This window comes from Poecilia formosa, unplaced genomic scaffold, assembly GCF_000485575.1.
Source record: "Poecilia formosa unplaced genomic scaffold, Poecilia_formosa-5.1.2 Scaffold38, whole genome shotgun sequence".
In the NCBI taxonomy this organism is placed as follows: domain Eukaryota; kingdom Metazoa; phylum Chordata; class Actinopteri; order Cyprinodontiformes; family Poeciliidae; genus Poecilia; species Poecilia formosa.
In genome coordinates, this window is record NW_006799977.1 from 1495655 (window position 1) to 1523572 (window position 27918).

At 37.8% G+C, this 27918-nt stretch overlaps 1 protein-coding gene across 1 annotated transcript in view; it reads left to right on the forward strand.

Annotated features, from left to right (window-relative positions):
* The window catches only part of ror1 (receptor tyrosine kinase-like orphan receptor 1), a 148967-nt gene continuing 121049 nt past the window's right edge, over positions 1–27918 (forward strand). Inside the window, exon 1 of the mRNA XM_007550865.2 lies at positions 1–432. Coding sequence (XP_007550927.1) covers positions 327–432 — 106 coding nt within the window. The 5' untranslated portion in view covers positions 1–326. The remainder of the gene's footprint in view (positions 433–27918) is intronic.

The window sequence follows — 27918 nt, forward strand, 5'->3', positions numbered from 1 at the left end:
AAACACAACCATGTGGTTCCTTTGGGGCACAATTCTGATTACTCAAGTTTGTTGGAAGAAGTTTGTGCTCAATTGGAGAGAGGCACACACACAGTTAGGGCTCCAGAGAGAGAAGAAGGAAAAGACGCAACTTTCTCCTTCATTTTTTTATTCAGATAACCCAGTGCGCTTTTTATTTTTATTTTTTTCTTAAGGAAAGCGCAAACAACAAACTCTAAGGCAGCGCGCTGAATTTGGAGACCCATTTTGGGGGGGAAGAGAACTCAACGATCCCGTTCGGATTTGGTTGTGAAAAGCGGCTTAGGGTGTAAGACAGAGCCAGAGGAATGTATCAAAATCGGGCCGCGGTGCGGGAACGTCTGTGGAGATGTCCAGCCTGCGCTCTGTGGATCTCCCTGCTGCTCCAAGGCGTGCTGGACCTGAGCGCGTCCGGTGAGTTTCTACAGCTTTCCCCTTCCACTGGGAATCCTTCCTGTCTCTCCTCAGCGTTTCTGTTGGCTCTGCTCTTTGCGGTTATGCCTCATTCATCTGTGTGCCAATCTGCGGAAAAACTTAACTGCACTCCAACTTGTACTTATTACAATTAAACCACTTTTTTTTAAAGAGTCGGTTCAAGTCCTTTACAAGCATATTTCTATTTTAAAGACTCTTTTCTTTGTTTCCACAATAGATAATCTCTCGCATGTAGATGAAGCAGATCTGTTTGCTATCACTCAGCTTCTCCTCTCATGCAAACGAGCTTTGGTTTTTAGATTAAGGTCCCTTTGTGATTCTGAAGCCTCGGCACGGGGAGAGACTTCACCCCATTGACAGACATGAGGACTCTTACCGTGGCTGTTGTGCGCCCCGCCACCCCCTGAAAGTGTAGATTAATTAAAGATAAGGATGGATGAGAGCCATTTCCACTGCCTTTACTACTAATGGCTGTCGACGGCAATAAGATGACCTTTTGTGGAGTACTCCAGCGTTTGACTTCTTATGAAAACGAGTTGCCCATATCTGTGTTTGCCGTGCTTTGCTAAACCTTTTCACATTTTATTAGTTTTGTTTTGGATTTCAAAGAATGTAATGCATAAATATGACATGGAAAGAACAGGATACCTGGTTTTTCAGTGTTTCTGGAGCTAAATGTATGAGAAGATGTGAATTGTATTCAGCCCCTTCAACTCTAGAACCTCCTTCATTACAGTTAGAGCTGCAAGTCCTTTAGGGTAACTGATGGTGTTGCCCTTGGATCTTCAAAAATAAAAATAAAATAAAAAATAAAAAATACCCTTTGAACAAACCTCAGGGGCCTTTACAGAACAGCTGGATTTGTACTGACATTAAGTTTGAATGCAGAGGTTGAATATCTTTATTTTAGCCTCAGATTCTCAATTGAATATCGGTCTGAACTTTGACTAGTCATTCCAAATGATTAACTTTTAGCTTTGGCTGTATGTTTAGAGTTTTTGCCCTCCTGAGAGGATAACTGCTACCACACAAAGCATCCCCACAGCATGATACTCTGAGCCTGTTTCACAACAGTGATGGTGTGTTCAGGGTCATTTGCTGTGTTAGTTTTTACATGTAGAATGGAAAGTTTAATTTTGATCTCATCTGAGTGGGTGCCTTTTTTTCCACTTGTATGACTCGTGGTAAACGTCTTCCAGCTAATTTTTCAACAATTCAATTCTTATCTCTCTTCAATGACTTGCTTAGTTTCCTATGGGATGTTTGAAGCTTGGGAAATGTTTTGATAACCCAACCTTGCTTTAAATTTCTCCAGAGCTTTCTCCCTAAGCTGTCCGCTGTGTTCCTTGGTCTTCATGATGCTGTTTGTTGTTTGTTGTTGTTGTTCATGATGCTGTTTGTTGTTTGTTGTTGTTGTTCGCTAATGTTTTTGAACAAACCTCAGGGGCCTTTACAGAACAGCTGGATTTGTACTGACATTAAATTACACCAGTGGACTCTGTTTACTGATTAGACTTCTAAGGGCGGCTAGCTGCACTGGGACAACTACCTGCCTATAGTGTAGTTAGTTTTGGGCAGACCACAATCTAAGCCACATTTTATATTTTTTTAAATGAAAAGTATGCATCATTTTCCTCTCACAAAACAGTTATGTGTTGTTTGAGTTTGTGATGTGACAAAATGTGTGAAAGGTTCAAGGGTATGAACATTTTTGAAAAGCACTTTACATTTACGGCCTTTGTTGTTTAGGTTTGGTTGATATCTCTAATGGCTGTTGAGGCAATAGGATGACTACTCCTTTGACTTCCAGGACAGAATAATTCCTTGATTTGTGGGTGAACCATATTTAGGACTAAAGGCTACTCTTGTCTTGTCAGTCTGGAGTTTTACTGCTTTTCTCAGCCCCTCCACCTCCACACAGCTCTGCATGTTTGTGTGAGATCCTAAAGGAAAAGATGGCAGATGGCCTCATGCTGGATGTATGTATGTAATTGCTTGACTAATATAAGTATGATTGATTTTAGTTTGATTTAGATATGAATTGTTTATGAAGCTGCTCAGGGAAGGCATTTTAAAATTGTTTTTGTCCTGGCCTTTTTGAGTGTGTTGTAAGTATCTAACAGCCCTCCCGATCCAGAAAGGTAGTTATGAATTATCTCCGGAAGATTTTCTGGGTTTGTTTGGATTACCTCTGTCCTCCCCTAAATGCTCCGGGTGGTTATTTACGATGACATTGTGCAGCATATGCTGTGTTGAGCTTAAAGCTTTTATGTGATAGTCCTTCTTTTTCCTGTCCCTTTCTGTATCTTCTGGCCTTTTTCTCTTGCTGGGAGACAGCGAGGAATGTTAATCCACATAACTTAACAGGATGAGTTGGCTCTGACTTATGCAAATGGAGTTTGATGGTGGAATATGGAGAGAAAAGGCAATAAGACCCTGATTCTCCCCTTACTTTATATCTGGACAAAGGAGTTTTGACACGAAATCCAGAAATCCAACAATTTAAATTTTGTATTGTTACACTACAGTTGCATCAATCAAATAGAGATTCGACTCAACTTATTTCCCCTTCATCATGACTTGACCTGCAGTACATAAGTAGATCAATTACTAACATTTTAAAAAAATATTAAAAATGACCAACTAAGTATTTGCACTATTTAAACAACATTAATAAACAACATATTTTCTTTCTTTGTTAAAATTAGATAAAGATTAGGGATAAAACCCATTAAATGATTTTAAGATATTATCCTTAAGTTGTTTAAATAACATTGGCATATGCTGCATGGTTTACAGTTTTTCCCAAATACCAACATTACCATAACATGGTTTGTTAATTTTCATGGATCAAAACATTCTGAGCAGATGGGTTGAATTTTTGTGCATCTGCAGCACTGCTATGCCGAGTTATGTGCCAACTTAGTAAGATAACAGCTCAGTTTATTTTGATTTCGGTGCAAGTAAGTATCTTTCAAAAATTGTTTTGAAATGGAGTGAAACTTGATTTAGCAACTCCAAGTCTTAGCTTAAAAATATCAGAAACATTAATAAGATCAGATGAGACCTTTAAGAAACTGGAAATCAGTATTGGCCAAGAAAAGTCCAATACATCTTCACCTAGTGCTTTGCTTTGCATTGCAAACTAAACCAGTCTCTTTTGCCTGTTGACAGGCAACTGTTGTCCAAAAAAAGTCTATAGCTATTAACAAGCATTTCTACTTTAAGAATCTTTTCTCTTTCAACGACAGCCTCTTCACCATTTGTTAGTTGCTGGGAGTTTTGTCTCCTTTCGAGCTTGCAGTCTGAGAGGGATAACAACAACAACGTGGTTCAGCTGTAATCAATTGTGAAGAGAACAGTGCGGCGCCTGTGATCTGTGGCCTTGTTACGGCCGCTCTGTGGAAACGTCTCGGCACATGTGGCCAAGAAGAAAAGGAAGAGCGTCGTTATCTACTTTTATTTGCGGCCGTCTGGTTTGCTGGTCACTCTGCGAGCTTCCAGTCAGGGGTCAGAGGTCGCAGGTCTGTCGGTGTAGTATAAATACCTGCTTTTTTAGGAACAATTAGGGTTTCCCCGGCTTCAACAAGGGAATTTAGATGATATGTCGGAAAATACACGAGTTGGTTATAAAAACAAACACACACATGCAGTTTATGTGTTTTAGAGAGCTGCATTTGCTGCAAATTCTTCGCAATGCTTATGAAAGTGAGTCAGGAGGTCATGGAAGGAATTTGGTTTGATTACTGCTGGACAGGAGATTATCGCCCTTTTAATGGCCACACACGCTGAAGTCAAAATCAGATTTTTAGGTGCAGAACTAAACCTATAGGTTTTAATTCACGTTACACAAGCTTCCCTTCATGGTCTGTGAAACTTACACAAGTATCGGCAGACCTTGTATTTTATATATGCCTTGTATTTCTCAGATTTCAGCATAAATCTGTCGGTCATGTTGATTTATTTTTATTTACTCTAAAGTTAAAGTCAGGTTTTGCAGTTAATGAGGTTCTAAAAATGGGAACGTTTACAGCCCAACTTGTTAGCTTTTGGGAAGGCATAAAAACAAAGCAGTTTTATTGTCAAATAGTGACAGTTGTTCCTCTACTGCCTTTTGGCTGTAAGTAATAATATGTGACACTTTCATTAGGTTAAAGTATTAACTGTGTTTTCATGGTGCTATTTCTACAAAAACCATCGAAGTGTTCCTGACTGTAGAACATTCACCTCTGAATGTTAAAGGTCCTTTGCATGGCAGTTATTATAAAATGTATTCATTGTGGCATTTAGCCTTTTAGTGTGACCTGCAAAGTCTTTAAATAGTGTCAGTCGACTATCGAAGAAAGTTGGTTTTAAATGACCTCGTATGCATATAATTGCCAGGCTCTCTTAGTCTTCCTCTTTACTTTCCATCTACTGTCCATTTCCTACACTATTTACTGAGAAGATAATGAAACTGAATATAAGTGATGTCAAAATATAGATCACTATAGTTTATTTTTATAAATTAGGGCAGCTTGCTGTTGATACTGTGTCCTTCATGATATTTGCCTCTTACCTGTTAAAATGTTTATTTAAATCTCTAAGAGATTCTTATGCAGTATAAATGAGGCAAACCCAAGCTTTAAGTTGAATGCTGGTTTAGCAGGGAAATAAATACCATGTAAAGAAATAATTATATGCACAATAATTAGATTATCAGATTAACTGGACTCAGATTTTTGTAAAACATGTTGTCTTGTTGAGATCAGTTTTGGCTAATTTAGGTTTCTGAGTAAAAACTAAAATATAAGCGGGTCTAAGAAAAGCATACAAAGTATTTTCTACGACCCACCCTATTGTGTTGACCATTGTTCATATTGAAACCAGAAGACATGAGTTAGAGTTCAAAACAATGAGGAGATGAATACAAGTTTTTACACTGGCTTTAGCATCCTATATTGGCTATGAGTGTTGTTAGCACTCCTAGCACTGCTAAAACAGCAGTCTCTGTATGTTTTCCCTTGAGAATGCAACTCCTTGCCCCCAAACAATTCCATTTCCAAAAAGCTGTAAAAAACTCCATTTTCAGCAGGCGGTTAAAAGAAGAAACAGCCTTCCTGTTATCTAGAGAAAGACCTTCTCTCTCACATTCTGAATTTTTGCATATCTGTTTCCCCTAACTTTATTCTATAATACTCAACTCACACTAGTTATGACTAAACTTAACTCTTCTTGGCTAAATAACGTCATCCACATTGTGTCTGTATCAGACTTGATATGGTGCGTTGTGTTTTATAAACCTGCATTAATTGTAATTGTCAATGTAACTGAATTATTACTGTAATATATTCCTTTTTAAGTCAGTCAGACTGTCTGGAAAAGTTTATTTAGTGGTACATAGCTTCTTGCTTACATGGCGTTCCAAAGGTAGCTGCTCATTAAAAGTTGCCTATATCTGGTCAGAGCCGTAACTAAAATGTCCTTTTAGCAATTTCTGGCCAATAGGTGTAAAATATGTATACAAAAACAAAGCACGGATTTGTCTGAGATTTAATGGTGTAGTCCAGGGGCCGAACGGGGGCAAATACACTATCTTGATTGTGGTACATTTAATTGGAAAATCATCATAAGCGCGCCTATAAACTTACACATTTTCACTGAAAAAGTAATATTTCCTGCTTAACCAATGGCAATGAAACATGAGATTTAAGGTCTTCCCATTCTTCCTGACAAATATTACACCTTTCTTTCAGCTTCCTTTTGAGATCCATGGGTGTTTTGCTGAAAAAGGCCCCCCTGCTGGGAAAGCCACCTCAGTCATCGGAAATGCTTTGAGGGGAAAAAAAGGCACAGTGTTCTGCCCACAGATGTGCCTGCCTTTAATCATCTTAATATACTCAGGTGTGGCCAACACTTCATATTGAGAGAATTTTTTTTTTTGCTGAAATCAACTGTAATCATCCACCCACAAAAATTCAAAATTTTTATTCCTGTTACAAATTTAATCATCCTTGCACTACCAATAGCTCCTCTGTGATTTCCTTCCAATTGTTGCTTCATCCAGATAGGAAATGTTGGACTCCGTCCTGGTCTGAGTGGTGCATCTCTTTCTCTTTCCGATCAAAAGCTTTTGCACACTACACCACCACATAGCGTAGGGCACTGTGCGTCCCCCTAAAAGCCTTTGCCAGGCACAGAAAAATGTGGCTGGAGCTGTATGTGTGAAACAGATGTAGTTGGTTCCTTTTTACTTTTTTCTTTTTTTTTTTTTTGAGGAGCAAGGGAGAGCTGACTCTTTTGGAGACAGCTTGACTCCTATTTGAGTGTTCGAAATGGGGAGAAAATCATAGGCTTTAATTTAATCAGCACATAGTCATAAATCACACACAGACTCTGTTTTATGCCCCTGATTTAAATCATCGGTGTGTAAACTATACATCGTACTCAGACGATTTCTTACTTCCCACTCCTTATTAAGCACATGTGTGTTGCCAAAGCTGAGTGTGCCTCAGTGTTGCCAAACTGCTTGGATAATATAGTGTGCTAATTGTTTAACTGGTGTATAGTTAGCAGACAGCATGTTCTAAATTATATGTATAAAGAAAACCAAGGTATTCAGGAACTTCTTACGTTTCCAGCTTTTATTGCTTGTGTTGAGCTTTATATTAAATCACTCTCTTTCTGTTGTTTCTGTGCTATTAGCCACTGTGAGTGATGCAAAAAGCCCAAAAATCTTTGTTGTGTTGCTGTGGTGCTGGTTTGGCTGGCAGAAATGCTGGAAAAATGACATTCTCTTAACTCAACGGAGGCCTTTCTGTGCACAATGAAAGGGCCTAAATTTACAGTGTTTTGTGGAAAATCAAAGGAAACTTGGCTTAGTAAAAAATAAAGGCCAGGTAAATTTTGATTCTTAAATCCTGGAGTTTCTTTTCATTCATTTACTTTGTTTGATTCAAACATACCACCTCTACCTGAGCATTCTGCACAAATCTATTTAAAAAAGAGATTGGGATCAAACATGAAAAGCCTGATTGGTGCACCTCTGATTTCCACTAATCAAGCTCTTAATTCTTTTTGTTGTGGTCAGAGGTAACATTAAATCAAAATCTGCAGCGTCGTCCATTCGTATCCTCCTTCTTGATGCTTGATAATGTTTCTGCCACTGCAAACTGTGGCCAAGCATGAAAACCTTTTTCCTGCAATTTACTGTCTGCTTAAGAGGTGAGTGGCGAGTGGTTGGATAGAGGAAGCTGTGTGTGTGGAGGCTTCATGGAAATTCAGTGCTGGATGAAGAGAAGGAATGAAATGCAGTGGTTTATGCTTTTAGTGCTAAAGTTCAGAAGTCAATGTGGCTACATGAGATGTTTTGGATGCTTTAAAAGAAAAAAAAAATTGCAGAAAGATTGTGATGTTTCTCTCCATATTCTGATATCTTCAACTGTGCTTTGCTGGTCTGTTGATGTCTTTTTAATCAGCTTCAAAAAGGAAAAAGGGTTGCTACGTACATGAAGTCTTTATGCTGGTCTATGACTCACAGCCCCTCTTCAAAATGGGAAAAACAGGAGAATGTATAATTAGACAAATTAGACTTGATCTCAGCAAGTTGGGAAATGTTGATTAAACAGAAGCCACTATGCTAACTTTGCCGATATTCACAATCAGAGCAATAAATAATAACTCTAAAATAAGGCTGGGCTCAAGGTTGTCAAAAAGGTTTCCGAACTCACTGTTGGAGTGAAGAGTGGCAGCTTGGGTTTAATAGGAAAGCTGTATGATTGCAAGGCTTGTTGAAATACAGAATCAAGTATAGTAGTTCAGTATTCGAGCTCTAAAGTTCTTTTCTAGACAAAACAGCAACAGAAAGCTCCTGTTGATTTAGATCCCTAAATGTTCTGTTCAGTGCTTTCTGTGTTGAGATCTTTCAACTCAACCTGGAAGACAAATTGCTGTTGCCACATTAGGAAAATGTTCCCCGCTGTACTTTATGCTCACAATACAATGAGTCCTTTACTGCAGCCCAGTAAGCCAAGCTGAAAGTGTGAGACTATGCTGATGATAAAGTGACACTTTAATGAGTCTAATGGAATAAGGCACACATTCTGCATATCAGAATCCTACATGGATTTGAAGATGTGGAGCAGAAGAGCTGTAAATTGTATAGTTAATGTTTTACCAAGTTAGTGTATCTAGAGCATCCGCCATGGTGACCTGCCTAAAACGTGAACATCATGCAGTGGGGTGGGATGAAACATGGCTTTTTAAGTTCCCCTATACATGTCAGAGTAAATCTTTTTAAACCTTGTTTGCTTTGCATTAAGGACCTCAGAAACTCGCTCTCCATGCAGGCAGGCTGATAGCTGTTCACCCACAATTAGGTCTTTGTAAGACACTGCACCTCCTCCCAGGGTATTAAATACTGCAAACTTTATGGGCTCCTGCCAAATACACACCCTTTTTTTTTAAGAAACGTTTGCTTTATTGTTTTACTACCAAAGGTTTTTCTAATTTATGCCCTTTTAAAAATTAAAATATGTCCACCGCTATGAGAAACTGAATTGAGTGTAGAGTTGCAGTTTAGTGTTTTTAAAGGCAGTTAATCAGAATTTTCTTTTAGGTCTGGATACGTATGGGGGGAAAGTTTGGAAAAGCTTTGGACCAGTCTCAGATTATAACTGTATAACTTTAAATATACTACTCTTTCACAGCATTTCTACAAAATACAAAATATTAAAAACAAACATAATGTCATTATGTTTGAGCTAAAAGAGCAAGAAGTATTCCTACCGTTGCAAAACAACATAGGAAATTGATTCATATATATATATATATATATACACACACACACACACTAAAACTAACTTATAAAGATGGTAGACCATTAGTTGATGTTGAATGTGCATCAACATGCTTTAGGGATGCACATGTGAGATCTTGGCTTTAAGTAATTCATCACAGTAATCTACAAGAGGTCTGTGTGGACACCACACTAAGAATTCAAAAGTGTTTATTTTTACATTTTAACAGGAACAAAGTTCATAAATTGTTGTTTAAAGAATCTGTGTGAAGTGTTATCCAGTTCTGATTTGATCTAAGACGGTCCTCAGGCCAAAAAATGTGACTTTTCTGTGGAGGTAGATGAGTAGATGAGTTGGACAAAAATCAGATACATGTTTGGGACGTATGCAATTGATAGCAGTCTCTAAGTGCTAAAATTGAACTCTCAGAATCTGTCAAGGCTCTGTAGAAAAGTTGCTCGTTTGTTTTCGGTGACTCTCTCAGGCCTACTTTCTGCTCGGCTGGAGATGAGAAAACACTCAGCTCCTCTGTCATCCCACCTCCATGATGGGGATGACATCCAAACTCCTTGGCACGCCTCTTATCTGACTGGCAAACAAACACTGAGACTAATGCTGGCACTTTTCTCGCAGTTTTCCTTTTGCCCTTACTTTCACACTGCCTTCCAAGGACTTCTTTCTCCCCCTCAGACACACATGCACTCTGTGTCTATCCCCTCTCTGCCTCTGCAGCTCCTTTTGGCTGCTCAGTGGCTCCTCCACTTGGCCCTTCTGGCCCATCTGACTGACACGCTTGTCTGAGCTCAGGCGTCTGTTTACTCAACAATAACTGAAGTCAGAGTGGCTCCTACGCTCCTCTGGGACACAAGCATAACAAGTTGAACAGCTTTTGGCATTCTGCTGTCAGTTTTAGATGTCTTAAAATTCAGTAAGATATATCTTGATAAAAATGAAAGTGGGCTCTTATACTGTAATTCTTCTATTTACAATTAGGGACTTTTTATCCAATAAAAGATGTCCAATAAAGACCTTGATGAACATTTAAGGTTTAGTATTCAGCAGTTTCATTTTCTTGTACGTGGCTGTGGTTAAACGGCAAAAGCATTAGACCATCAGCTCCTGGGGCATTTGTGTAAACTTGGCTTTCTGCAGTTATTATTAATACATCATCGCATGTATTTTCTTTTTGGCAAGTCCATCCCATTTTTTTGTTTTCTTCTTTCTGTTTTTTCACGCTCGCATGTACAAACACAATTGTTGTATTGTGTAATGTGCAAATTCACCCCTCCTGGAAATGCAATCATTAAACAAAACACACTTGGACTCCAGGAAATCAAATTTTATGGGCCATCTAATGATTTGTGTTTGGGGTGAAGTAACTCTGTACTTCTGTTTTCGATTTCCTTGTTATTAGTTTGGGTTTTTTGACCTTGCAATGTAGATATTTGAGAGGTTTCTAATAGCGTAGAAGAAATGGTAAGGAGTGTGTTTTCTGTCCTTTGGCTTTTATTGCTTTGTAAATACAGGTAGTGGCCACAGAGACTGGTGTTTAAGCCTCTTGTAGTCTTAGGTTGACTGCAAGAATTTTCTCCTTTTGAAGATTAGTTCCTTCAAATGGGTTTTAGTTTAAAGCTGCCAGTTAAATTAGGCTACTTGCCCAGCAAGCAGATTCAGAGATCTGCTAAAATAATAATGCTGAAAATGCCTAAGCTATTTTTTTCACCACCACAAAATATAAGCAAGTTTGGACTTCACAGCTGCAAGTTAGTGAACTTTATTTGAAGTCTATATTCAGAAAGCTGGTAAAATTCCTCTGTGATTTAGCTCGACAATCTGCATCTTCATTACTTTAGGTGTTCTTGATATATTGTGAATACTATGGGCACAGAGGGGTTTTAAGTTGGTCAGTGTGTTTTAAACCTTTCACATATAGCTTCATAATCTAACCTATTAAAAGAAAAGTGTCATGTAAAATTCACTTTTTAAAATTTTTTAAACATGTCATAATGTTATATCATCAAAACACACTTGGAGTGTTGCTCTTGAGTTTTTCATGTGTTTGAGAAATCCTTGAAGAGCTGACGATGGTCCTGCTTCTTCCACTTCAGAATCATTCAAGCTTAAGAAGACTCCTTCCTATAGTACGCTGCTTTCATTACAAGTCACAAACTACTGGTTGAGATTTCGTGCCTTCTCACATGTGAAGGCGCTGAAGACGACATGCTTAAGTTGTGGTGTTATGCATGATATAGAAAAGGTGCAAAAGGCACATATACCAGAAGGGAATCAACTTTAAAAGAACAATGTGAAAGAAAATAAAGCCTTTTTATGACCCTCATCAGAATACCTGTGGCTAAATAAATATTTGTCCACAGGCAACTAATTGATCATTTGGATCAGTTTCGTACCACACCCTTTCATATTTGCTATTAACTTTCCAAGAGTGACTGTAAGCAAATCTCCTTCAAAATTCTGACTCTGACATTTCCATAAACCAGACCAATAAAATGAACTTAAAAGGATTCTTGTATAAACAAGCCAAGAATTTGGGGAAGTCTGCTATCACACTTGCAATTTCACACAAATCCGTTGTGGTTTGACGGTCTCACCACAAGGTAGCTTTCCTAATGGAAGAGCAATTGAGGTCTTAACAATTCCGATTTTTGGTGTTTTAAACAGAAAGAAGAGAGTTAAAGGAACGGAATGAAACAGTCAGAGTCTCCAGATGGGCTTAAGAGTTTGAAGAGCCACCAGTGACTTGTGTAATGTCTGAGCATTTGTGGTTCTTGCGGTTGCAATCTGCCGGAATGATAATGGAAGGGTTTGGAATGGTCACAGAGCTGGAATCTGCCTTTGTAATACCTTATTCACTCGTGACTCCTTCTGTCCAATTCTCATTTAGGATGCCAGTTAGTCCCAAAAAAAAAAAATAAGTATCAGCGTTACTCCATTATTGAGTTTTGTCTCTAAAGCAGTCCCCTGTTGTTCATATTTTCACTTTCACCAGTGATTCTGCTCCTCAGATGTTTATCAAAGCAGACACTGACTTGGAACCACCATGGTTTAAATTTACCGACTGTTGAGATCGTCTCCTGTGTGCCCATGGTTCTCTCACACCAACTTTTATTTTCTTGTCTCTCTATATATTTGTCTCCCTTTCCCTGAGTCCCCGGCACCCCATCCCTCCTCCTTTCAAAGAGCATTAATTTCAGCCAGGCAGGAAATGAAACTACATTGCCCTGCGACTCCAACAGAAGAGGGGGAACCTGGAGGAGGGGAAGCGGTGGAGGTCCATGGAGTATATGAAGCACAATAGTAGTTCTTGAAAACCAGATGAAAAGATTGCTAGTTGCAGGAGGTGAGCGAGGGTCAGGAGGGTCCTGGCTCAGTTAAGAGAAAGACGAGAAGGTTAGGAATGGTACTGATCTGAAAAAATATTTTCATATAACAATTTGAGTGACAGCAGCCCTTAAATTAACTTTCATATCATTGTGCATGTCCAGAATTTGAAATATTTGACTCTGGAACTTCCAAGGATTACTAGAGTGATGGAGAACTTTGTAGGGCTTGTTGGCCCCTTTATCGTTCACATCTCCTCAACTCCATCCTGCTATCAAAAGTCAATGATCTTCTCCTCAGAGGGGCCTATATAAGAGGCTTAGACCCGCGTGATTCCACTGCGTGTTTGTTTAACCTCTGCATGGCTCCCTCTGCTGTGCTAAGCTTTACCCAAAGAAACTCATTACCTCTCGCCGTTCTATCTACAGCCATTATACTCATAGTAGAATAAAATATATCTATTTTTGTATAGTAATAAACTAATAAAAATAAAGCTTAAGGTTTTCATAGTCGGCAATGATTTGGGGAGCCTGATCATCTGCTGCTGTCGGTCATGGGAGCCATTTACGAGGGCATTTTAGAGCTCTTCATGCACCCCTCAGCTGACAAGCTTTGTGTAGACGTTGATTTCATTTTCCAACAGGACCTGGCACCTACCCCACTGTCAAAATGCTCCTTGATGGCGCAGCAAATCTGTCTGATCTAAACTCTTTGAGAAGCTGTGGAGTATTGTCATACCTTTCTGTAAACTGCCAATTACAAAACCTTTTTGAATTTTGGGTTATAGCTAGCTATAAGCTAACCATATGCACAGAAATACTCGTTTTAAGTGTTTATTCAATATCTTAAATTGATGTACTTTTCCATCATATCTTAGTTTACTGAGATGCAGAGGTTCATAATATAAAGTGATGTTTTGCAACCAGCTCCGTCTCTGTAGATGTTTCCAGAGAATTTGTATTGTGACGCATTTTTCCTGACATGCTCAGCTGACTCTCTGATAAAAGCTGTGCTGCTGCTGATAATTTGCACCAAGTTGGATTGCTGCTGGTATGATGCATTGCTAATGGTATGAGAGTTTTAAACAATTGTGGTGTCAGAATTTTCCACTGCTGCAACAGTTTAACAGTTTGTAGTTAAACTAAAGTTTGTTTCGACTCCCCCTCCTTTCCTTTCACTTTTCCTCTTTGACTTGATGTCTTCCTATCCTCTTTGGAACTTCTGACCTTTTAATGAGAAGTTCTTGTGTTTCAGTTTTATCCTGAAGCATGATCTGTTCCAGCTAAATAACATTGTTATTTCTTGACTTGTTCCTCTCTTAGCCATGCAGATTGACCCATTGTCCCCCTGCTGGCCTCGCTTTGCACCCTTAGATTTGTTTTTTTCATTTTCATTTAGTCTTTACTTTAAATCTGATTTATCTCCAGCCAGCCAGCCAGCCAGCCAGCTAAAGCTCTTCATGATTACCCAGACCAGGAAACGACATTGTCCTTTGTTTTAAAAGTTGCTTCTTATGTAAGGGTAACTTTTCAAGTAGTTGAATTCAGATTACAGCTGCTAAAATCAACCTTTTAGCACACTCTTAGCGCTATGACAGTTTATTTTTTTGATCGAGTGACTGCTGTGTGATCAGACTTGCGGGCAAAGGTTTAGATTTTAATAATAATGCTATTATTCCATAGTAAATCTCAAAACTATTTTATGTTTTAAGCCTTGAGCAGTGGAAAAGAGATCAAGTCTTTTTGATGTGTGCTTGTTTTCATACAGTCAAGATGTTTTGCTGTGTTTGTTGCATGGCTGTGAGATAAGTGAAAGGCTGGAGCAAACTTGGGTAATTTGTGTTTGCGCTGGCTCCCTATTTGCTACAGACATGTAGCATAATTTAAGGAAGAAACAAATTTCCTGCCCATTGGCCTCCATGTTTAATGGGTACAAACACCTCACTGCTAACGAGTGCAGTGTAAGCTCGTAAATGTGTTTAGGAAATCCCAACACTCTAGGGCTTGCTGAATGAGCTGCCTTACTGTTGATTTACATATTGGGATTCTCTAGCAAAGTGGAACCGATCAAGTTCTAATTGGTTCAGTAAAAAGAAAACAGTTTGTTTTTCCAGAGCCAGAAAGCCAGTTTTCCACCTCATTTCTTCCCTAAAGCATGTCTTTGGATTCATTCATCCAAACAGATATGAAATATTCATTGGGAAAAACTCTTGCTTCTTTAAACAGGTCAAGATATGGGTTGTAACATAAAATCATGTGTTACACATGATTTCAAGTGTCTTTTTTTCTCTCATTGTCTTGTTCATCAATCTACCTCACAAAGAATCTCCAAATCAATCAGCTTTAAAAGAAATCAATTTCTGACTTCTTAATGCCATGCCTTAGCTTTAACTTTTGATTTTGGTTAGAATATTCAAATTCTTTTTGTGAAGCCATCCCAGCCAGGATACCCTGTAAGGATTAAGTTGATGGAGGAAGTTCAACTTAAACCTGTTTATCACTCTCAAAGAAATAGATGCTCAAGAAGCTCTCATCATAATTTACGTTTTTTCTAAGAGTAGTTATAGGTGGTGATGGTTGTGGATGTATAATGTTGCCTTGTATCTAAACAAGGCATGATGGAAAAGTCAAAAGTGATCCACAGACAGACGTCTGTTGTCTAAATATGCTTGAAAGATCACTGGGGTTTATCTAATGGTTTACACAATACCTGAACCTCAGTGTCATTATTTAGGCTAAAGTTTGACCTGCCTACCAGGTTGCAAAAGATTTAATAATTTTAAATGGTTGAATAAAAACAATGTGTAAACATCCATAAAAAGATAATCATGGAGATGGATTGTTTGGAGAGTTGGCATCACAAGTTAGCGATGATTGCAATACCTCTCCAATAAAACTAAAAAAGTTTAAACTATCAAGATATGGCAACAGTGAACTTCAAAGAAATATGAATAACAAGTGTAACTCTAATTTTGACTTGTTATTATTCAACATGTTGTTACCTGTGGTTTGTGCTTACATGGTCATGCAGCTGGTTTGATTGGCTTGTTTGAAATTGTGCACACCCCTCTTCTGAGTGTTGGTGGTCTTGGAAAGCCACCAAGATCGCCTGGCTGCTCTGTAATGTGAAAGCAATTAGCAGCCAGTGGTTTTACGCCGGGCCGATTTGTGTGGAATAACAAAGGGGAATGTAGGTCAGAAGGGAGCGATAGGTAAGTTGTGTGGCTACTGCTTCACCTTGGACATTGTCTGTTTACGTTTCGTTTATACAGCTGTAATTCTGCACATAATTTAGCTGCTTAATGTTTTACTAAAACAGTATTGTCTCTTATTAGATCACACGACAGAACGTTCAAATTCTTAAAAAGGTCAAATTGATCATGAATATCAATAACATTTGATGCTTTCTAAAACTTGCATGCGAGTTGTTTCTGTATCTTTTCTTCTCTTCTGCAGGTTTATAATCAAGTCTGACATAAACGGGTTGTTTTAAGTTTAAACCCAGATTTATTCTGCTTCCTGCAGACCTCTTTGATGTATTTTTTTGCCCTTTACATCATCTGACATTCATTCTAATGAGACGGACCTGCCCCCGATAGAGATCTGCCCACGGCTCCCAGTGGGAATAGGCGAAAAATGTTGCCATGCATTCATTAACATTGGCTTAGCTCGACTCTGTTGTGCATGTACATTTTTTGTGTGTTAGGTATATTGGTTAAGGTCCATGTCCCCTGTCACGTCTGGCTGTTTGTGGTTTTTTTCATGAACTGCTAAATGAGGGGAAAAATACTCGCAGCTGCATCCAGGAAAACTCACCTGGTGCTGGTGTTTTCATTTTTTTTTCTTTTTCCTCTTTCGCATTTTGGTATTCACATTGTTTTCTATCAACCTTTTTACAGCCCCTCTCAGTTTGTGCCTGGATCTGTATTTAGACCAGCTATGGCATCATTAAACCTTACAGCTTACAGCCTTAAAGATCCATTTACTCCTAATTAGGATACCTTCGCCCCAACATAACCTCAGAAGTCATATTAAGACAAGACGGGAAAGACAGTTTGGCAAGAGTAAATGTAGACTTCAGCCTCCTCACATGGTAAAGTCATTTTCACCTTGTCGTCTGTGGGAAGCAGCAGTCCAGGAGCAGTGTCGACCCCACCCACACATCATCCCAAACCCCTAGTGGCAAATTCTGGTTTTTTGAAGGTAGCAGAGCAGAGATGAATCAACCATCCGTGCTGAACTGTAGCTTTTGTCGCAAATGATCCTCTGAGACCTTTGCCTACCCTCTCCATCAGCAAATCATAAAGTATAGAGACTAACTAAAAACACAGGCGTCAAAACAAGAAATAGAAGTCCCACCAAAAGAGTTGTTGCCGACTGTAACTGAAATATTTTTTACGTTGGTGTGTGAATACTATATTTAAAATGAGCAGGATATCAGCATATTAAATGAAAACAGCGGTGGAATTCTGAACTCTGCACTGCATTTGATATCTTTATTTTCAGATGATAAACTCCACATGGTAAACTGTCTGTGCCTGCATTTTGGAGTGCAACAGTCAGCATTGTTTGTTGCAAATGAAAAGCCTAATCAGCAGCAGGTAGTTATTGGCTTTTTATAGTTTGCAATTTTTATTTCCTCTTTTGTGGGTGCCTCCAATAAATTACAATGTCAAAGTATTTACACAAAATGTTTGAATAAAAAATGTAACATGAGCAGAGATGGCGTTCGTGGGTGTTTTGTCCCTGTTATTTCTTTGTTACCCTGTTTACTGATTCCTTTAGTCTTTATCCCAGAACTGTGTGTGTTTCATGACCTGAAATATTTTAGGGAAAAAAATGTCTTGTAACCAAGAGAAAAGTGTAAGATCATTTTTTCAGTGAGTTAACCAACAGTTCCCAGGAACATATTTGGGATCGGACAGCAGTGCATTGCTCTATGGCGAAATGTCCAGGCCCTTCTGCACTTTGCATGACATCTCATTTAAAGCAATTTAATCCATAGAACTTTATGATATAAAATTATAATGGTTTTGAAACTTTAACTTTTTAGAATCTTGATGTACATTGCCACCAATAACAGCTCCATGTCTATATTGGATATCGCTAGGTTGTTATTCTCTTTACACAAAATCCTACCATTTTTTTTTTGCCTGGGCAAGCACAATGCTGTCTCTGGCCATGAGTAATTTTAGGAGTCATGTCTGTCAAAGCCAGGCTGAAAAGAGACTTTATAGCCTTGCCTCCTTTCACTCTTAAACCATAGATTTCTTGAGTTCACACTTTTTATATGCTGAATAAAAAGAAAATGCTGCTGCAGAGAGACATCAGACAATGGGGAGTCTGGGACTCCGTCCACATGGCTGCTGCCGACAGTGAGCATGTAAAACTTCAAATGTCAGGCTCTGTCATCACGTATGGGACATTTAACAGTATCCAGACATCAGATTTACGTCATTCTGGTGTTTGTTTAAATTTAAACACAGTAATGTATAAATTGAAAAACAACATGTTTTATTGTACTTGTGAAATTGCTTTAAAATATGACAGATGTTTTTTTATAGGGGTGATCTACAGGAAGTTTTGTAAACCTTGGTGTAGTAGCTGTTAGCATGAGTTTTTTTTTGTTGTTTTTTTGTTGACTAAATTAGCACAAAAGAAGTATATACCAATTAAAATTTGTCATGCAAAAGGATTCTGGGTACCTTTTAGAAAATAGATTAAAGTGTTGGACAAGGAAATCATGTTTTTTTTTTTAACTGCACTTCTTTGCAGTTTCTCTGGTCTGTTCTCATTCTAATTATTTTTTCCTACTACTTATTTAAAATAAAAGTTACAATTTATGAAGCCTTTCATTAATTTGTGAAAATGCAAAAAGATGATTTTGTGGCTTTTTTTGGCTAAAGGTAGCATGTGATTTCAAGCATCAGGAAAGGGGAAAACTTCACTCTTTAAAGAAATGTATCCGCAATATTCTCTAATTTTCAACCTAAAATACTTACACTGGTCAAGGGCAAACCGCATGATGTGTAGTGTTGCTGGAAGTAAAGTAACCTGCAATACCAGGAGAAAGATAACAAACAAATGAGATAAGAGGGAAAAATACTCTCAAGTGAGTTCAGTGTATGTATCAGCAATTCATAACTTATCAATGTGATGAGATGAGAATGAGACCCACTGTATCACCTCTGGCCTGTGGTAAAGAACCTGTGTTGGTAAATTTATGCCCTTCATGTGTTCATAACTCAGACAGTGAACGCCTACCAGACCTCTGAGAGGTCATTATGAACTGAAGCACCACTCTGATGTCCCCTCAGAGTTTAGAAAATGGAAAATGAATGCCCCTTCTGGGATATATAAAGTATGCCATGCAGATCGGTACACTTCCTCCAAATCTTGCAGCCCAGTCCCATAAGTGCTGCTGGACCACCAGTATTGGCAGACAGACCTGCTCTTTGGACCGGCTTCCATTCCGAAAAATAATTACAGTGCGGATGCATTTTCTCTGGAGCGGAAATCCTTTGACTGGAGCTTTACTCGTCTACCTCTGATGTTCGTATCTTTAAATGACTTATAGTTTACATATTTCAGTAAATGTGGTCATATTTGATTACGTTAAGATGTGTATCAGAAAGCTTTTGCAACAGTCAAAATTCTAAGAAAGTTGAAAAATGGTAAGTGTGAACTCACAATATTTTAAATTTTTTATAAATTAACTAAACAACAGGGGCTACTACTAAAAAAAATCCTGCTAAGGGAATAAAACAGGATTTAAAAATTATAACGATATTAAGTAGTACTGCCTTTGTGTCATAAAACCAGGAATATTTATGGTCATTTTTTTGTGGAGTACCTATGCAATTTCTTTTAGTAATATTCTATTGTGAAGAAAAAAGCAAACACAGTCATTGTCAAATGATTTATTTCTTCCCAACAGAGACTTTGAAGTTTCTGCACCTCTGATGCAGGTAAAGAATCTGCACACGTTACCAGGGTGATGGACCTCTATACGGAATAAAAAAAAGCTTGGTGATACTAAAAACCAAAGCTGAACTTGAAATTACCTGGCTAAGCCATTAATCCTATTTTTCAGTACAGGCTCAGGCTAACAGTGATGGTTCCAGCACAATATTTGAAGAGAGTTGATGAATAAAAAGAATAAATAAGGCCAGAAGAGTGTTAGAAAGGGCACAGATGGAAAAAGGAGAAAAACACGACATGGAAGCCAAGTCTAAGGAGGTACTTTAGAAATCGTCTTGCATTGAGGAATCTGGTTGTGTTGCTGCAAGTTTCCCCAAACGGCAGCAGATGACTGGGAGCAGACCTTATGTGAAGAAGTTCATTGAAAGGGGTAAGTGGGAGAAAGAGAATATATGAATGAAGGAGGGAGACTGAGCAAAGCAGAGAATAAAAGAGAGACAGGCAGACCTTTTATGATGCATAGAAAACAGTGTGAAAGGAGGAGTTAATGCCTGCAGTTGGTTTGAATAGAAGGACCCCATGTCCTCCGTACTGTTAAATGAATAACTCCTGACCTGATAGAGGCTTTTAATTAGAAGAACCACCAGTTCGGTGCTTGGAAAGCTGTATTGTGGGAAAGTACTGTATTAAATTATGTTGAATGCGTTCAAACCTAAGATGACCGTCAGTCACACAATGATGTTAAGCGCATCTTTTGGTGAAACTCAGCAACAACTTGGTTACAAACCTAAATTAAACTAAAATGAAATCAAACTTACATTAGAAAATGATGTTGCAACAACGTTTTGGGGTTTCGATGGCTGATATCTGAAGAAGATGTGACCTCTAGGAAAAACAACTGCATTCAAAGAGTGAAAAATGGCATTCTTCATCATGACTGTGGCACCGAACATATTTCTTCTAAATTTGATGGTTTTAGCTATAACTTATGAGTTTTGTTTCAGCTTGTTTGGTTTTGAGTCAGTTTGTCATTTGTGACATCTCCTCCCAAATATGTTCTGTGTTTTATTTAAGCTCTTATTTTGTATCCTTTGTAATTTAGTCAAGTAGTACTCCTTCCAAGTTTTAGCTATGCAACAGTATTTATTGTCATCATATTTTCGCTTCGTCAGAGCAACACTTGGAAACATCAGATAATTGGAAGGCCATTTTAAGTGCTGAAGTTGTGAGATATGCGGTTTCTATGATGCATCAGGAGCAAATTTCTTTGATTTGTAGAGAGTGTAGACTTCTGGTTTTATAGTTTAGATTTGGGCCATGACAGTTGGCTGATTTTGTTTTTCAACCCTTTAAAATTTTGATTAACCAATCTAAAATAATTAGCAAACCCTTCTGACATTGTTTTGGCTGCACTCACAGTTTCTTTGCAAAGAAAATCTAAAAATGCTTCAGGTTTTCTTTTACCACAAAAAGGTCACTAGTCAGAGTGGTACAAAAGGGAAAGTCGGCAGACTCTAGTCCTTAGCTAATCTCACACAATGTATCAATAAAAACCTGTGAAAATTGTGAAGTTATGCTTCACTGAATTTGTTTTAGGTTGTTACAGATTTGTTGTTACATTCAGGGAAAAGCAAGCCAGTGCGGGAAAACAGCAAAACTAGTAATTCCCAGCACAGTGAAACTTAGAGGTGTGCTGTGATGATTCTTCTCAGAAACCATGAGCCTGGGCTGTTTGTCATCTGCTCTTTTATTACCACATGGAAACATGCTCTTTAGATAAATCCCATATGCTAATGTCAAGGTTGCTCCACCTCTAAAATTTCCCACTTCTAGCCTCAGCATTGTTTCAAAAAGGAAAATAAAATAAAATGCTCTGCAACAACAGAGGTGTGATTAGCATGTTAATCTAATGACTTCCAGAGTTAAATTGAACTATTTACACTTACTATTCTTTGCAAAGAAATCCTTTAAACTCAGTCATTCACCTTTAGTGAGCTGAGGCGACTCATCGCCGCCCACAATATTGAGAACATGGCGTTGTAATTAGACGGAAATGCTACAAAACATTCTAACATCACAGGTTCACGTATTAGATTAAACGCTACCTCTATTGAACAATTTACTCCCAACCGAAAACAGAAGTCCGTGATTTTGAAGTTACTGTAGAGTTTAAACTTAATTAAACTTTACAGAACTCCACAGAAGTTTATGGAAGTTTTGACAAGATGAGAAACATCTGTTCAAGAAGATTGAACAAAGTAAATGAAAAGTTCTCTGTTTATTATTCTTGAGCTAGATTATGCTGAATTTGTAAATGTTGGCAACCTATTTGCAATGTTGGAGTTACAGTAAAACTAAATTTTCTAGAAAATACACACAAAAGACTGCTTTAGTAATGCTAGCCACTGTGACCATGCTAATTTTTAAGACCGTGTTTATAATATGAACTATGTCATCATTTTGGTTTGTTCACATATTGATCTATATAATTAATGACTTCCTACGGCCAGAAGAAACATTTTTAATGCTGTATGTTAAAGAATATACAAACCAAATTGGTATTAGCACTGGAAAGCTAAAAGAACAAGGAAATCTGTCACAAAATTGAAATTGTAGTTAACTTCAGATGACTAAAAGATAATCCTTAGAAAGTTTAACCAATCACAAATTTGGGCACTTGTTACATTTCCTTATAAACTGTGGCCTGACCAAATGGATTGAATTTCCTAAACAGGTTTGTTTTCATTCCAAATACTGAGTGCAAATGTTTGTCCCCACTTTGGGCAATTTTACAGCAAAAGATTTCAGATACTTGAGCCAAAATAATCCACCTAAAGCCTCTTGAAGTGAGCAAAAGAAAGTCACTGAGGTTTTAATTCCCAGTATTACTGCCTGTAATAGCATTTCCTCAATGGTGCTCAAAGTGGCTTGTTGTAAGGCGCCTAGGTTTGACTAAGAGGTCTTGGTTGTTTTGGAAGAGAAAAATCCTTGGACAGATGACCGTGATAGAGTAGGACTGCTGGGGTAGGTGGAGAGAAGATGGTTGAAAGAAGCAGCTCAAGCAGAAAGAGAAGGAAAGAGGTTAAGTGGAGGCAGGTGTTCCATGACAAACCTTACAACCCCCACTTCTTCTCTTGCTTTAGTTCACTTCACTACCAGAAGTCCTCTGAGAGTTCAGAAAACCAGACCAAGAACAGATAGTTGAACATCACTTCCCTCTTCCTCTTTTACCTTCTTTGTTAGCTCTTATTCAATCACCTTATCCTCCTGATCTAATCTATCCGACCAAATTGAACCCTTTTCTTTTTATCCCAGGTTTCTTTCCATGGCCTCCCTTGTGTGCTTTCGGTTGCGGCGGGACCACCTGGCTTTGTGGTTTAAAATCGCATCAAACTCCTGTCACTTGGAGCAGATGAACAGCATTTTCTCTGCTTCACACTGCGTGACCCAGCTGGCAAATTCATTTAGATCGGATTGGATTTGAAAAAAAAAAAAAAAAGCAGTAAAAAACGGTGTTCTCTCATCGAGTTCCAGAGGTCATAAAATCTGAGCTCAACACTGGAGATTTAAAGTACACAAATCCAATTCTGATTGGTGGGAAAATGGGAAGCACATGATTTATGGCAATGGTAATTTTGTTAAATGAAATGAAATCAGACTATGATTACTCAGATTAGCCTTTCAGACGGAATCTCTTCCAATTGTTTTCAATTTTTGGCGCACTTCCTTTACGATTGACTTTTTAAACTGACTTTCCTTTTTCAGGCTCACACTGTCATTGGACAAAATATTTTAGACATCAATAAGTGGATTTTGAGGCAATGCTTGAAAGGAATATTCTCAATTTTTGCATCTTCATAAGCCTGAATTTTATCAAGAAGTTAATTCATTTGAGCAATTTAATTTCAGTAGGTGCATAACTCCGATAATCTCTGATTGCTGTTTATTTATTTTTTATTACATTTATCCAGTTAGAGAAAATCCACCACACTTTTTCCTTCCACTCAACTTTCCTTTAATATGCTCTGAAACAGCTCCAAAGAGATCTTATGCAGATTTTTTTTATTTGCTATGAGCTATACACTAATATGATTAAATTATCAAAATACATCACTTTTTGTGTTGAAACTGATTTTCACTTTTATACTTTTGGTAATTAATTAAAGCAAAACTCTAAAATATATTCTAATTTTCTGATATGAACCTACGTGTTTTCATAGAGATGGAAATTTCCAAGAGTTATGGCATGGAAGTGTTTCAGTTGAGACAAGAGTCCAGAGGGATTCTTAATTGCAGACAGATTTTATTTGGTCTTTCTCAAAGTGTGGCTCACAGAGCTTATATTGTTTGAGTGATGTGTGGGTACATTCAGCGTCACTGGAATGTAGGATGACTGATTGTTATGACAAGTGTGTATCTTAAGGTCTACTGACATGGTGTGTGTGTGTGTGTGTGTGTGTGTGCGTGCTCAGACAGGGATGGGTGTACTTTTAGTCTTTGAAAGTCTGTTGATTCGAGCCTCGCAGTGACAGATTCTTGTGTCCTTGAACAATGTGAAACAGGCGTCAAGAGTCAGCGAGACATCTGGATGCAAAACAGGGTTCCCTTTATTGGACTAAATGTTGGAATCAGTACAAAAATATCCACCTGCTGTCTTATTCTCTTCTTTCTTCTTTCATAATCGTCTTGAGTGCTGTTGGTTAGATTTAGTTTAATTTTAGAAAGTTTTGCAGTGGGGTTAAAATATGCAGTGGGTGAGCTGGGATCCAGGGTTGCCAGGAGAACTGAACTCCTCCCTGGGCAGAGCAGTGCTGATAGACACACGAGGATAAGAGTCTGACCCAGAATAGAAACAACCACAACATTTTACTAAGCTGGTGCTCATTATAAACACAAGGAATCCAAACCTTTAGCTGCTATTGTGTGTTTCTATTGTGTTGACATGAATCATCGTTAAATGCGAAGGCATTTAACAATGTTGTTTGTTATTTTATTGGTGTGTGTATAAAATAACGAAGAATATTTTATTGCAGCACTGTGTAATCATATTTAACTGAATTGCATTTATTATTACCTAAATCTCCCATGCTCATATTGCTGAAAACACTCTGTCAAAGCAAAATGCTTTTCTACTTGAACGCAAATCAGACCGTTGATAGCAAAGTCGCCACTTCATGGCTGCTCCATTATCATGGCTGCTCCATTATCTTAACTGGTGTCCATTTGTGATAATGGCTGGACGTTTGAGATGCTGGACATTTCCTCTCACCCACAGGAAAAGAGGCTACAGCCAGCAGCAGTCAGAAATATAAAGAGGGGCACAATTCCCAGAATTCATAATGCCCAACAATACTTTTATGATATTCTTGTTATCTTTGTTGTCATTGTTGTCATGTGATTTTTTTTTTTTTTTTTTTTTAGTTGGACAACACACCAAAGATATTTAGAAAGTCTCCTCAAAAGTTTGTCTCTTCAAAATGGATCATAATATCTACCACTGTTTGTTGTATTTTCTAGTCAATTTGGATGTCTCCATATTTGACAACGAAATTTTCAATTTACACCTCGCCAACAACTTGCCGTGGAATGAAAATGGTGGTCGAGATGTTGTTGATGTAAATCCACAGGCCAATCAACAAATGCAGTCTGCTGCCAATCAAATTGCTTGCATGCAATACCCAGTTAGGTCCGGCTTGTACCGGCCCCGGTTTCAAAAGACGGAGAAGAACCATGAACCTACAGGGATGATTGGAGAAGAGCCAGTTAGACTCACGCTCATGGAGAACAGGCTAAAGGACTTGGCTAACGCTAGCCAAGTCCTTTAGCTAACATTAGCCAAATCTCTTGATTTATTGATAATTTGGCTCATAATATCTTTTAGTGCAGTTTCAGTTATTCATTGAAACTGAATAACAAAACTCACATGAAAAGCTGTTGCCTGCCTCATAACTTGCTCTTTGCTATAACGGTATAAAGTTTAATGAGTAGGGTTTCACCTACTGTCTGCTTAGCTCCGTCCTGCACCACCAACTTTGTTATAAATAAAGTAATTTTGTTATTTATAATTTTGTTATGCATAACAAAGTTACCTTTACTTAAAGAGTTACTTCCTCTTTAAGCAGTTACTACAACATTTTAAAACTTCAAAGTGAAATATCAACTTCAATATACAGTTAAAAGTTTATGTGCGGTACTTTACCATTAAACTCATGTCATTGTCTTGTCTTACCATTACATGACAATGGAGAGTCGATGTGGAGACACAAGTATAGTCTCTCTTCCATGTACCAGAAAATAAAAGGAAAATGTGTTTATAGAAAGTCTGTTTATGTTCTTGATGTTATATCTATGATGTATTTGTATATGCTTTCAGTATGTGGCTGTTTGATCTTGTGAGTCAGTCAATAAATAATGCTGCATGATGCAGTACAATGGGTTCACTTGAAGAGAACATATGAGAATGAAGGCTAGCTCTGTAACTGATTGTAACTCAGAGTTTGAAGTGAAAAAACAAAGAGCAGTAGGTTACTGGTTTGGTCCAGAAATGACTTTCATGACTCCTTTCATGGCTTCCTTAGCCTGGGTTTATCCTCTGTTTATGCTCAGGCGAAGGGCTGCTGATTTGGCAGCCTGGTATTCACCTGATTAAAATGACCTTCTTATGTAAACTAATCTGGCGGCCTGAGACCAGAGAGCACACATGGACCTTTTAGGAGCCTGGACATTGTATGGAGGATTCTGTCAGGGTAATTAGTACACATGCATGCTGATAGCACTGTGTTCACACTACCGATAATCCATTTTGGTATTGAATTTAACAGATTAACCTTTCAGGAAAGAATGCTGAGAAACTTCAAGAAGCTATAAGTAATAATAGTTTTAATATCAGCATTGTAGAAGGTACAAGGTATTGTGTTTGCAGTTCTGTTGATAATTTTTCAAGCAAATGCATGTAAAAATGAACACTCAAACTCTTTTGTGTACTTTGTTTGAGCCTGAACTCCACCTCTTATTGCCATACTGCTTTTCTTCTTTACATTGTGTGAATTTATATGGTTTGCCTTTTCCTTTCTATCAGTTCCATTCCTTACAGTTCCCTTTTCCTTTTTGTCCTATTTTTATGTCTGTTTTATGAGTTCGGGTCAAGTAGTGTGGATACACACGGATTTCAGCCCCAGTTCGATCATAAAATGAAACCCGCCCTTGCTCTCTATGCCAGAGTAACATGTGCTTTTCAGGTTTTTTGATAGTTTGTGTGCTTCTTTTGCCGAGCCTAAGTGAATCACGTGGTTGATAAATCAATGCTGGCAGCTGTCATTTGGTTAAAATGCAGAATTTTCTCAAGAGCAGATGTTCTGTATACCAGTGTGTTTTCAATTTCCTCTGCTGCTGTAAATTCTGCTGTATCTGAACCTGGATAGATGCCATATTTGACATTGGCTTATAACTGTAAACAGATATTGTATTCATATTAGTCCTGGTTTTACAAAGGAATGCATTGAACCTTTTTTATTCTCTTTATTTTAAAAATAGTTGCACAGGTGCATCTGTGTGCAAAAAACTTGATGATTTTTTTTTTATTCATTGAATAAAAAATGTAATGAATGTCTTTTATTGCAGTAATTCAATTAAAAAAATAATTTATATATTGATTCATTGCATAGCCTTTTTCCAAATTACCCAAAACATAGTTTCTATATTATAAATAAATATAAATTTAATAAAGTTCCTCTGACAATTACATGATTATGGTGTTATATTTATAAAACATTGATGCTTCTGGGGTTGCATGGAAAATAGACGCCTGGTTCTCTGTCTATCTCTATGGGAGCTTCATGCATACGTTTATGGACAGTGCACCAATAACAAGGACTGGGAAATATTAAATAATCAATAGTGTAATTTTCCTAATTACACTATTGATTAATCAGGCATAACCAATGCATCAATAGCTAGATGATTGAAAAAAATCTTTGAAAAACTATGTCCATCTTTAATGTGTTGAAGGGTTTTCAGATCTGAGGTCTGACTTCTGAAATGTTTAACATTAAGCAGTTTATTTAATCAGACTTAATGTTTTACTAAGAAGGGAAAATGAAAATGATAAAAAAAGACTGCAGCCAAATAGTTGGATGTGATATAAAGATATGCAGCAGCAAAGTCTGTGATTTCACAGTAATTTCCCCCGTCACTTATTGAAGTGGATGTTAGCATTTTTTTTTTTTTTTTTTATACAACGATGTGATTAAAATTAATGAAGCGTGACAAAGAATCATTTTAATTAAGGAACATTAGAACAAAAGATGAGAATCCCTCCCCTGCTTTAATTTTCTGTAAACATTTAAAACTCCTCCTCCAGTTTTAGATCTACATGATGAAAACTCCAGTCAGAGCTGATCAGATGTGCAATCCTACGCTCCCCTCCATTA